This window comes from Protopterus annectens, chromosome 1.part1, assembly GCF_019279795.1.
Source record: "Protopterus annectens isolate FY-2018-M chromosome 1.part1, PAN1.0, whole genome shotgun sequence".
Lineage (NCBI taxonomy): Eukaryota > Metazoa > Chordata > Ceratodontiformes > Protopteridae > Protopterus > Protopterus annectens.
In genome coordinates this window covers 823,527,262-823,541,250 of record NC_056726.1, presented here as the reverse complement: position 1 = coordinate 823,541,250, position 13,989 = coordinate 823,527,262, and the positions used below count along the sequence as shown (strand labels likewise).

At 37.5% G+C, this 13,989-nt stretch overlaps 1 protein-coding gene across 1 annotated transcript in view; it reads left to right on the top strand.

Moving 5' to 3' along the window:
• Positions 1-13,989, top strand: part of CA9 (carbonic anhydrase 9) — a 733,318-nt gene that overhangs the window by 534,201 nt on the left and 185,128 nt on the right. Inside the window, exon 7 of the mRNA XM_044087344.1 lies at positions 9,471-9,585. Coding sequence (XP_043943279.1) covers positions 9,471-9,585 — 115 coding nt within the window. The remainder of the gene's footprint in view (positions 1-9,470; positions 9,586-13,989) is intronic.

Here is a 13,989-nt window from a genome sequence, read left to right as displayed (position 1 = left end):
CCTGTGTCACAAGATGGGTCGCAAACTGGCTCAAAGACAGAACCCACAGAGTCAGAGTTGCTGGAGCCATGTCAGACTCGAAACCGGTCACAAGTGGCGTCCCACAAGGTTCTGTCCTGGGACCTCTCTTGTTCAGTATTTACTTTTCTGAGGTACAGGCCAACGTGGGAGGACTATGGCTCACCATGTTCGCAGACGACTGCAAACTGGGTGCCATAATTGACTCTCCAGCTGACACAAACATCCTTCAAAAAGGTCTCGCAGAGATGGATAACTGGTGCCAGAGCCATGGTCTAAAGCTAAATGCCAAAAAGTGTATAGTCATACCCTTTGGCAAAAACAATGTGCCCACAAATTACCACATAGGTGGTAACCCATTAAGTACAGAGAAAGTAATTAGGGATCTGGGGACCCAAGTTGATATCAATCTCTCCTTTGACAACCACATTGCCAAAGTGGTTAGAAAGACCTTCTACATAGCTCACCTCATCATGAAAGGATTCACATCTAGATCAAGAGAGGTAATCGTGCCCCTTTATTCATCCCTCATCAGGCCCATCATAGAATACAATGCCCCTTTTGGGATGTACCTTACCCGACACCTGCAGCAATTAGAAAGACACCAAAAGTACCTCACCAGGAGGCTCAAGGGACTCAAACAGATGCCATATGCTGCTCGGTTAAAAAACCTCCAGCTCTACTCAGTTGCATACCGCCTACTTCGAGGCGATCTTTGCCTAACATATAAAGCTATCTCCAACCCAGAATTAATGGACATGCTCCACCTCAGTAAATCTAAATCCCTTAGAGCCACGCGCTTGAGGGACTTGAACCTCAGCACAGAAATAAACAGAACATGCTGGAGGGACAGATTCATAACCCAGAGGCTCCCTTCGCTCTGGAATAGAATTCCAATTCATGTTAGGCAGAGCACCTCACTGACTCTCTTCAAGAAGAATCTTGATGAGTGGATGGGGGATCATAGGTTTGTCCCGGGGATTACTTCCGTGTCACTATTAGACAGAGGCACAGTAAACGAAACTTTAAAAAGGGCACAGTATACTCAAATCAAGGGGTGGTGTAAGCCAAACACAATCGGGCTAGGCTTATAAATGCCCCAGGGCAGATAGCATAGTATGAACCTATGAACCTATGAACCTATAAAGTAAAGTAGTGTCCTGTCAATGTTATAATAAAAGCTGTTGCGGCATGATCCACTGGAAGGCTGTCCAGAAGAGCACTTTCAGTTTTGGGGGGGAAGAACTACTGATTGTGTGAGGTCACTGGTTTTTATTCACTTGTAAAATAAAGTAGTGTCCTGTCAATCTTATAATAAAAGCCGCTGCAGCATGATCTACTGGAAGGCTGTCCAGGAGAGCACTTTCAGTTTTTTTTTTTTTTTTTGGGGGGGGGGTACTTATTGTGTAAGGTCACTGTTTTTCTTAACAAACCATAGATTTAAATCTAGTCATAGGGCACACAGTCACTGAGGGGAACATCCAGCTGTAGAAGGGACTATAAACTTAATAAAATGCATTAAGTCAAAAATATTTATATGTCCTTGAAAATTATGCTTTGTGTGAGTGTGCTGTTACAAAATTAAAATTACAGTTAATTTTGAATATTTACAGACAAATTCAAGATGTAGTTCCTCTTTTTTTTTTTCTTTTTTTTTCCTAAAAGCACACAGTGGCTACAGTTTGCAGATGGTTAAGTAAATAATTGTACTCTGAAACCATTTCAGAGATATAGACCTGTGGAAGTTATGGCCCTTAGAATATAACTGCAAATGTCTGTCAGATTCTGATCACAACAAATATGTGCGTACTTATTTCCACAGAATGGCAGTCTATTTCAAAACTGTAAATACACTATCTTATTATTATTGCATCAAGTAAAAATAATATTTACTTACTCCTGATGCTTATCATTTAGGCATTCTGGCATACATAATTAACAGTACTTAGTATTACGGAAGGTCTGTATCATTTCACTGATGATGAACTCTGCAACCTGTCAAAAACACCAAAACCTCAGTGAAACATCTAATTGCATAGCTGAGAAGTGAGAGCTATAATGTGTCTTGCAGAGGGAGTGGAGCCATTAGTATATTCTCTTCTCAGAGTCGACTAGATGTGTTAGTTGATTTCCGTTCATTTACTCAAGGGACTTCAGGATTTCAATTGTGGATTATCATTCAGAAATTCAAGCCGCAGTAGTACTCTTGCTTTTGAAACTAAAAGCAGACCATAGAAATAGCTCAAAGAGGGTAGTCCAAACACCTCATCCAGCAGTAAAATATTAAACCATTTTAGAGATATGGCTATTGGCATGCAAGAACCAAAAGCTTGTCAATGCGGACCTTTATAACTTATGAACGTTTATCAGATTTGGTTTACAAGTTTATACATATTATTTGTCTTACAAGACAATACAGTAGGCATCACAATCAGAAGTACCCTGTGAATTTATAAAATCAGAATTGAAGTCAGGCCTGAAAATGTTTGGGAAGAAAAAATGATTAGGAATGGAGAATTTTCATGCAAAAAATTAAGTTGCAGCTATTTTCTTATCTTTACAAATACAAGTTTAGGATATGCAAGCTTTATAGCAGAATGTCTAAATACATTGTCAAACCAGAATGTTTTACTCCAAAATGCCAAACTACATCTATGATATAACAGTGTAGAGGTAGACACCAGAAATAAACCAAAAGGCTTGGTACAGATGAAGTTACTTTTGGAAAAATGGACAGAAGTCAAAGGTTAAGGAATTCATGAGACTACAGAACATTAGCACATAGTAAAGTGATACGGTGAAAATGCCACCAATACTCCAAATGAAAATACGAATGATCAAATGGGCTTTAGTATTTTGCCATAATAAATAAGTAATTTACACAAGTGTCTACTTCGCTTTTTTTTATATATACATTACTAAACTTCAATAGTCATAAACTGATCGTAGGACACAGAGTAATATTTCTGTAATAGTGAGTTCAATTTTATCCAGTAATTATAATATGTGAGTATTTTGTTTGTTGTCATTTTAATAGCAGACATTTCTTTTTGACATATAACTGTGACTGTATTTATAAATTACATAAATTAAGGTGTAATCTCATTTTTCCAGTTCTTTGTAGTCATTATCTTGACTATTGTTAAGCTCCAGAGAAGTGGGAACTGAGATTTCCAAACACATCTGAGAATTGGAGCATTAAACAATACCAAAAAGTTATTTCATATGAATTTATCAGGACGCAATACTTGCAGAAAACATTGATATTTTTTAAAATGTAGTAAAACTTTCTAATCATAAACAATATACTGCTAATACAGTTTAAGGATTTACACCTCCAACAACCAATAACCAATACCTTCCTATCTGTATATTATTTAAATTCTTTGTGGAGTGATAAAGGTAACTATTTAAAATGTCAAATATGAAGACTGAATGGCTGAGAGACTGGACATGCATATGCTAATTCGGAGATACTGTTTGTTAGAATATTCCATTGTCTCCAAGTTATGAGAATCTCAGAGATGGTATATATATATATATATATATATATATATATATATATATATATATATATATATATATATATATATATATATATATATATCTAGATATAGATATATACATATATATATATATATATATATATATATATATATATATATATATATATATACACACACATATATATATATATATATATATATATATATATATACAGATATATATATATATATATATATATCTATATATGGTTAACCTTTAGAAAGGCGATTCACACTCAGGCGAACAGCAATTGTTCGAAAGGCTGTTTGCAAAGTTTGCAAACGCCGAACGAAAAAAGGTTTGAATGTGCAGTGAGCGAATGCACAGTGACATTCGCTCACTGTACATTCGACATTGTGGGGCGGATTGGACTATAGTGGGGTTTGGAAAATGGTCCCTTTCCCCACTGTAGTGTGATCTCGGAGTTAGAATATTAAAGTAGGGGTGTGTGGGGGGGTTGGGGGGGCTTGCTCCCTGCTTTACACTTCTTTTTTTTTTCGTTCAACATTAATGTTCGAAAAACAGTGAATCTGCTTTTTGATTTGCTGTTTTTTGAACATTAAGAACTATCGCCGTTTTCACTTTCATGGTTACAAGTCGCTCATATGAGCATTCGTACCACTGTGATTCGGCTTTATAAAGGTAAACCTATATATATATATATATATATATATATATATATATATATATATATAATAAGTATACATATATATGGATCTACTTATATATCCCAAAAGCTCATATTACTGAAGACCAGAAAACTAAGACCAAAAGTACAAAACAACACTATACCGAACTTACTGAATACCAGCTCCCAAAATACTGAAAAAAACAACCCAAACGGAAACCTACCACCCTACACCACAAAATACAAACCAAAACAAACAAAATAAACAACCGCTGACTTCTCTAGCCCTAAGCATCCACCACCACTCACTTTTCCCGGCACCGCAAACAACCTTCACACAATGTACTAAGACACACATGACTCCCACACTCAGCAATAAAATCTGTACTTTACTTTAAAAAACAAAAACCTCAAAAAGTACACATGGACTATGATGTTTGCAGATGACATTGTGATCTGTAGTGAGAGTAGGGAACAGGTGGAGGAGACCCTGGAGAGATGGAGATATGCTCTAGAGAGAAGAGGAATGAAGGTCAGCAAGACTAAGACAGAATATATGCTTGTGAATGAGAAGGGAGGATAGAGGAATGGTAAGAATGCAAGGAGTAGAGGTGGCGAAGGTGGATGAGTTTAAATACTTGGGATCAATAGTTCAGAGTAATGGTGAGTATGGAAGAGAGGTGAAGAAGAGAGTACAGGCAGGATGGACTGGGTGGAGAAGAGTGTCAGGAGTGATTTGTGACAGACGAGTACCTGTAAGAGTGAAAGGGAAGGTCTACAAGAGGGTAGTGAGACCAGCTATGTTATATGGTTTGGAGACAGTGGCATTGACAAAAAGGCATGAGTTTGAGCTGGATGTGGCAGAGTTAAAGATGCTAAGATTTGCAGTGGGTGTGATGAGGGTGGACAGGATTAGGAATAAGTATATTAGAGGGTCAGCCCAGGTTGGAAGGTTTGGAGACAAAGCCAGAGAGGCAAGATTATGTTGGTTTGGACATGTGCTGAGAAGGGATGCGGAGTATATTGGGAAAAGATGCTAAGGATGAAGCTACCAGGTAACAGGAAAAGTTGAAGGCCGAAGATAAGGTTTATGGATGTGGTGAGAGAGGACATGCAGGTGGCTGGTATGACAGAGCAAGATGCAGAGGACAGGAAGAAATGGAATCAGGTGATCCGCTGTGGTGACCCCTAACGGGAACAGCCGAAAGAAGATGATATATATATATATATATATATAGATATATATATATATATATATATATATATATATATATATATATATATATATATATATATATTTATATATAGACTTTACTTTAAAAACTCCAAAGCTAGAATACAGCATCCATGGGACCAGATGACATCCCAGCCTGTGTACTACATGGACTACAAAATGAACTGGCACCTCACCTAAGTGCCATGTTTAATCATAGCCTCACCTCAGGCTTCGTACCCACTGAGTAGTGCGCAGCTACAGTTATCCCACTCCACAAGTAGGGATCCGCGTTGGATCCTGGGAACTACCATCTCATCAGTCTGACAAGCCTGATCTGCAAGGGCATGGAACGCATTACCATGGAACATATAAACAAAGACATTGGCAACCTTCAAACACTGGACCCCACCCAGTTTGGGTTTGTGAAGGGCCGATCTTGTCTCCTGAATCTGATTGACTTCTTCAAATCAGTCTCCAGAGCTGTGGATGAGGGTAAGGTGGTTCACACAGCCTATCTGGACCTCGTCAAGGCCTTTGACACTATCCCCCACTCTGGAATCATAGATAAACTTACTAAGCTGGGCATAAATCCTTATGTCACTCGATGGGTTGCCAAGTGGCTTACTGACAGAACCCAGACTGTAAAAGTAGCCGACTCCAAATCCAGCTCCAGACAAGTGACAAGTGGAGTACCTCAGGGTTCAGTCCGGGGATGCTCTTCTTTGGCATCTGCTTCTCTGAAGTACAGGCCAACATTAAGGGACTCTGGCTAACAAAGTTCGCAGATGACTGCAAACTGGGAGCCATTATTAAATCCCCAAATGATGTGGATATTCTACAAAAGGGCCTTACAAAAACAGATACCTGGTGCCAGAGCCATGGGCTCAAGCTTAATGTCAAGAAATGTATAGTTATCCCCTTTGGAAAAAAAACATGTACCCATGAATTACCACATAGGTGGCAGTACACTAAACATCGAAAGTGTGATGAGAGACTTAGGGACACAGGTGGACGGTGGTCTCACTTTCGATAACCACATCACCACAACAGTCAGGAAATCCTTCTATGTGGCACACCTCATCACTAAGGGCTTTTTATCCAGAAAAAAGGAGGTCATTGTCCTAGTGTAGTCATCCTCATTAGACCCATTATAGAGTATAATGCCTCGTTTGGTATGTACCTCACAAGACATCTGCAACAGCTGAAAAGGCCACAGAAATACCTCACTAAAAGAATCACAGGCCTAAAGCAGATGCCATATGCTGACTTTCTAAAAAAACTCCAGCTATACTCTGTGGCATATCGTCTACTCAGAGGCGATCTCTGCGTAACATACAAGGCCATGTCAAGCCCTGAGCTGTTGGACATACTCCACTTAAAGAAATCCCACTCCCTCAGAGCCACACGCTCCAGGGGTCTAAACCTTGTCATCACAATGAACAAAATATGCTGGAGGGATACCTTCCTGACCCAGAGACTCCCCATACTCTGGAATAGACTGCCCATACATGTCAAGCAGAGCACCTCCTTGGCCCTCTTCAAAAGGAACCTTGATGATTGGATGAGAGATAGGAAATTCACTCTGGGGATCATGTCAGTCACCCTGCTAGACAGGGATCCAGAGAAATAAATATTGTGGGAAGAAATATCCAGGGAATTGTTATGGCTAGGCTTGTATAGGCCCTAGGGCCGATAGCCTAGTACCAACCTATGAACCTATATAAGTTCAGGGGTGGGGTGGTGCAGGGGGCTTGCCTCCTCTCCAAAAAGAAGTTTAAAAAAGAAGAGTGATTTTCAAGATTTTCTCTTCTCCTGTGTGTTCAGTCTTTTTTTTGGCTTAATAACACTTGGTATTTTGCGTGCCAACATTTCAATAGGGTGCAGTAATAAATGAGCTATATAAACATTTCTAACAAAATAATCTCCAAAATAAAGGTGATGTAGTGCATTAAAATTATTTTGTCTATTCTAGTTAAAGTTGAGCCACTTATTTGGAAATCATAATCCTAATAGTTATCTTTGACATGAAATTTACACTTTATAATTATTTTATATATTTTGGATAAATAGGACCTTCTTACCATTTGTTTCAAGATTGTTTAGAAAATCAAGAATAGATGGGTATTCTTTTTATTTATATCTGGCATTGAGTCAACTTTACAGATTAAGAACTGTCTACTGATTTGTACTATAATCCAGTTTTCTGTATCCAAATCACACTTACCCATTACAAAAATTAGCATCAGGTCCTTTAGTGTCTATTAACACTTGACTCCAAAAACATCAAATCCCTATCTTCTAAGGTTACCATTTTCTGAAACTCCAGACTGTCTATACATCTGGCTGTTAATGCTATAGGGAATAATGTAAAGCATCATGCTTTTATCTCTGCGTATATATTTATATATACAATTTCACATTTTTTCATATGTTGTTTATGTAAGTAGACTCTATTTGATTATTGGTGCTTTAGATAAATATGTCCTTAACAGTCATTTCATATTATTATTCATATTATTATTCGGTGTGTATATATGTTGTATTTCCTTATTTATCCAAATGGTTCTATGTAGTTTTTTGTCCAATTAGCTGAATAATCAGAATTTAACCATAAAGCTACTGTATTAATAAGTGAAACTAGTGCATACATTTCTAGGTCAGGAAATACTATTCCAACATCTTTTCACTCTCTTACATGATTACATGATGATCCAGATCTATTCTGGACTTTCTGGAGTGCCATAAGAACTTCAAATGCTGTTAAATTGTTTAACGTGTTCTTTACATGGAACTAATGAAGTCTGTATAATGTATAGAACTTTGAGTAAATTATCTTTCAAAAGAAAGAATAACTTATTTCATTTATTTGTTATTTTTTTAATATTGTGTAAAATATGTTTATAATTTGTTGCTGTTTTTTTATAATTGCCTGTAAGATAAAATCCTAAATATTTAACCTCTTTACTATCCCATCTAAATTCACTATTAGTGTCCATCAAGTAACTTAATTTTTTTGTTAATTAATAAGGTATTAGTTTTATTCTGATTGAACTTTAACAGTATAGCATCAACAACTAACTGAATTTTGGAAGTCTATCAATCTTTATTTTAAATCCCTCTATATCATTGTTAAGTTTTATGTAATCTGCTAATTGCTCAATAGCCAAAGCAAATAATAAAGGATATACAGGACAACCTTGTTTCATGTCTTTTTAAATTGACTGTAAAAAAAAAAAGATCTTGGTTTAACATATAACAATGAATTTTGATAAAGATGGTTAATAAGAGATATAATTTTTTTTAGAAATATGTATATGCCTAATGCTTTAGTTAAATAAGACTAGTTTACTGAATCAAAAGCATTATTTAGATCCAGACTAGTTATATATCTATTAGCATAATCAGTTAAATAAATTATCGAATATAAAGCAAGGTTGGTCTTCCTCCATTAATGTAGGTAGTATATTTTAATCTATTGGCAAGTAACTGCATTGTGATCTGATAAGGGAGACATTATCACCTTTACCTTTTCTATTTTAGAAATCAAACTTTGAAATATATACCCTGTAAATTCTTGACTACATAGGAAATTTGTGAGTAAAGAGTGAAAATAAAAAATTTGATTTAGAAACGTTATTAACATCTATAAGATTAAGTAAGACTGTAAAGTTTACTAAAGCCTTAGCTGATGCTGAAGTTGTAGGTTTGTTGACAGCACTAGTATATTTTTCTTCAAGTATAGAGTTAAAGGCTCCTGTTCTATTCTTCCCATTATATTCAAAGTTAAACACTCTACCTAGAGAATTTAGTACCAATTCCTTTACTACATAATTTCCTGAATCCAGCACATACTCGGTAAGTTTCAATGTTACTTCCTGATTGTCTTGCCTTACCCAATCTGAAATGCACTTTTTATTATAAGAATCATATACATATAATTAAAAATACAGAAGTGAGCTTGCTGTAGAGAGAACACATAAAGAAGCAAATGACAGCATTTTAAATAACATAATTCAAAACATATAGTAATGGGAATACTAATGTTTGCTAATCTTTTATTAGTTAGAACTACTGGAATCCACTTTAAAAGGAGATCATGATAGTATTCTATCAGGAAATTTCCGAACTCTCCAAGACCTGAATGGACGCAATGTACTGGCTTCATTTCCTTCCTCAGGTATTGTATTTAATTTAATTTATATGTTGTTACTTGCTGTCAAAATATACCTACAGTCTAAGCAGAAAATTCTGTCATGCATGACAGATACAGCTGTATTCGTTAGAAGTACATTGACTGAATTGAAGGAAAATCTGATGCATTTAAGATAATCCGCACTATCTGATTATATTATTGCATTACTTTTGCTAATATTTATGTAAATGGGGTGTTTGTTGATATTCCAGGGACTATGCATGTAATCCTTCAAACAGCTCTGATGGCATACAGAGCTAAAGCCCTGATTATGGCACAGGTACCTGAGTCCAATTAGCAGTTTACACACCTTACAGACCTGATAGGGGGAAAAAGGGCATGTCAATCCTGGGGGAGGGGGAGGCAGAGCAGGACACAAACCTCCAAAATCCTTCAGATGAGGGGCAACATTATGCAGTCACATGGGGTGTAGGCTTTGTGCTCAGCAGCCCACTGCCTGGCGGTAGCACTAATTAGTGAGTGCATGACAGCATTGCTCTCAGGAGAGGGCACTGTTGGATGCTGTGGGGATGTGGGTAGCTCAGTCCCCCCATTCCCACCCAGGGGGTGGAGTTAGGCCATTCAAATGTTCTCACAGATGAGTTGCCAGCAAACCTAATGGCTGCCTGAATGATGGTTCCTTCAGATGGCTGTTACCTCAGTGTTGCTGGGAACTTCCACCACAGAAGAATAAATGTCTTTGAGTCCATCTGGGATAGGTTGATGGGCAACAAGTGTGGGGGTAAAACGAAGAAGGAAAAATTTGGAAAAATCCTCAGAATACTGAGGCTAAGTGCAAAGATCTGGAATATGTACAAAGTCTGAGGTTGTGGTAGCTTAGCGTATTCCCCCTACTGCAAAGTGCAATGATCATGGAGTTTATATATATATATATATATATATATATATATATATATATATATATATACATATATATATATATTTATATATACACACACACACACACACACACACACACACACACACACGCATATATATATATATATATATATATATATATATATATATATATATATATATATATGACTGGAGAATGAGGAGCATAGCCCACCACATTTTGTGCATAACTGCTAACATTCTTTAAATATATTACAGTGAATTTCAGCATTAACTTATTTTACTGAAGTCACACTTTATTTTCAGAGTTGCAGGACTCAAAAGTATTGTATTGCACTTCTGAAAGGGGTTGATGTTGGAATGCTGCTTACAAGTAACCATTCTCTGGGACAACCCAGGCTAGGCAGAACATTCTGAGAAACAACTGATAAGTGAAGCTACACAGGTATGATATGATTAACCACATCTTATATAAAATACTTAAAGATGGTCAGGGTTTGTCAGAGGCTTTAGGAATATCCAGTAGGATCCTGGCCAAGTAGTTATTACCATTGGCAATGTCCATTGGGGGGATACTGTCTAAAAAGGCATGGAAGGGGCAGCAAAGGCTTTAGTCAGTCATGTCACAGCTTCTACATACTGGCTAAATTATTTGCTGCCCCTACAGTGCCTTCTTTAGTCACAGTCCTCTACTGGACTTTCCAACATAGAAAACTCAAACTCAAATTTGGACAATATCAAGGTGGCACTACACAATGCTTGGAGTCTAAATAGAAAAATGCCAGAAGTTGAGGCCCTCCTGCAAGTCAAATGCATTCATATTTATGTAGTTAGTGTGACATGGTTTCAGTGCAATAGCAGCACTCTGTCTTTGCCAGAGTTTAGCATCTATCATGCTTTCAGACTGTTAAGTAACTGCAGGAGAGTACCTGTATTTGTCAGAAACAGCATTACATGACAAGAAATTATCCACAATCCTAACTTGGCACTCCTAGAGATCCAAATCATCCACAGCAAATCCAGCTACTAGTTCATCGCTACAGATCCTCACCAATGTCGCCCAAAGATTACAGAAATTACCTCTACACCATTAGGCATTAAATATCAAACTAAATACCTTTTTACCAGGGAGATTCAGTTACCCAAACATCGGCTGACACATTTACACCTCAAAAACAGTTATGCTCAGCATTTTCTAGACTTCATTAATGCAAATGGACTGGAGCAAACTGAAAACTACGGACTAGATGCTCTAATATTTTTGACCTTATCCTTACCAGCCTAAGCCCCACCTGCACCCTACCTCACATATCCTAATCCAAGGTTAAATCAGACCAGAAATCAGTTATCTTCTCTTAGACATAGGGTACCATCCCATACCAAATTAAATCATATTAGGGGACTTCTCCAAGATAAACCTACTTCAGTTTCTAAAAGACTTGTATAACATTCCCAACAATCCCTTGCAATTGGACCCACCTGAGAGAGTTGCCACATTCCCAACTGACATCTACCAGCACCTGAACAGATGCATAGAAAAGTCAATAGATCTCATCCTCCCTACATATAATGGTAAATTCAGGAATAATACACTGTGGTAGAAATCCCATATTAATAAAGGTGCAAGAAATTCCCTTCTCACTACCTCAAGACAAAAATGAAACATCCCAGCAAGGAACTTAAACAAAGAGTTAGAAAATGTAAAGCAGACTGTGAACTTAGAGTTATTACATTTTCCAAAGGAAACGACAAAACCTTCTTCAGTTATATCAGAACATTAAGGAATAATGTCCAACACTGCACTGAGCTCATCCATAAGAATATTACCCACTCTGACCTCAAGGGTATAGCTAATATATTCAGAGACAAATTTAGTGCCATCTTTACCCCGCCTACCCAAATTGTTGTCCCTACTGTCCCTAAGAGTTTCACTGACTTTGCAACAAGTCTTAGAACCCCTGTCAAAGGCTAAAACTAATACTTCCATGTGACGGGACAATGTACCAGGCTGCATTATCATCAGTTCCATGTATGCCCTGTCTGAGCCTCTACTTAAACTGTTCAACCTCAGCCTGTCTACAGGGTTTGTTCCTTCCTAAGGTGAACAGCCACTGTTACTGCCCTACACAAAGGTGGTCCTTCTACAGACCTGTGTAATTACAGACCCTGTCCACCTAATTTCCCAAATCCCAAATAACTAGGTTAACTCTTAGGGGAGTATTGTCAATATGGTAGTTCCCTGGGGACAATGACTTCCCAAATTATACAGTAATGCATTTTTTTGGCATTTAGTTTCAGACCATAATTTTGTCACCAGTTATTTATTTGAAACAAATCTTCCTGCAGGATGGCTAAGCCTTTCAAGGATTCAATGGCTGCTGCTAGCTTACAGACATCTGCAAACTTAGTCAGCCATAGCCCTTTGGTACTGGCTTTTACTTCAGAAAAATAGATGCCAAACAGGAGAGGTCCCAGCACAGATACCTGGGGGGCTCCAGTGATGACTGGTCTCTTAGTGAAAGTAATTTCCCTATTTTGATTATGTGCATCTCTGTCTTTGAGCCAGTTGGCAATCCATAGAGGGAGAGACATAGGAGTTTATTCACAGTTTATTTAGCTTTTCTACTGTGAGTGGGTAATTGTGTCAGAACCCTTGGCCAGGTTGAGGTATGTGGTTTGTACCATTTTGCCTTCCTGCATCACTTTGGTAATCTTTTAAAAAAAAAATCTATCAAGCTAAGCATGAGTCGCCCTTGACAAATCCAGACTGAGACAGGTCCAGTGTTTGAAGGTTCCTATGTCCTGATTGATTAATTCAATGATAAGAGTTCCCATAACTTTGCAAATGAGACTGGTCAGACTTACAAACCTGTAATTGTCTGGATCTGTGGAATGTCTTCCCTTATGCAGAGGAATGACTGTAGCTGTTCTCCATTCACTTGGTACAAAACTTGTATGGATGCTGAGATTGAACAGTGTTGTTAGGGGTGTGCCTAAATCATCCTTCATGCTATTTAAGATACATCCAGTGATACTGTCAGATCCCATCGATGCAGTATTTTTAGCTTTTGATAGCACTTTTAAGACTTGGTTTTGTGTGATTGCTGGATGTGGGCTAGTTTCAGGTATATTTTGAGGAACAGATGGAGGGGAGACAGACGGAGAGAGAGAGAGAGAGAGAGAGGTAAAGTTAGAGTTAAATTTATTGACAAGTAGGTATCTTCAGTCTCAGTGTAGGTAACATTGTTCACAATCAGCTCAGCACATTGCTGCATCATGCTGTTAAGATTACAAATAAAATGCCTTATGATTATCTTTGGCTTGGGTAGCTCTTTTAGCCTCAAACGGCTTTGGTGGAACTTATTAAGCTCCTGAGTTGTTTGTGTATTTCAATGGCAAGGGCTCCAACATTCTGGGAATTATTATTCTTACTTTTGGTGAGAATTATTTTCTTTTTATTATAAAGCTTATTGGTTCCACTATGTGAGTTTGTTTCTGGGGTTTGCCCTGCATTTGGTTATGTGGGGTACA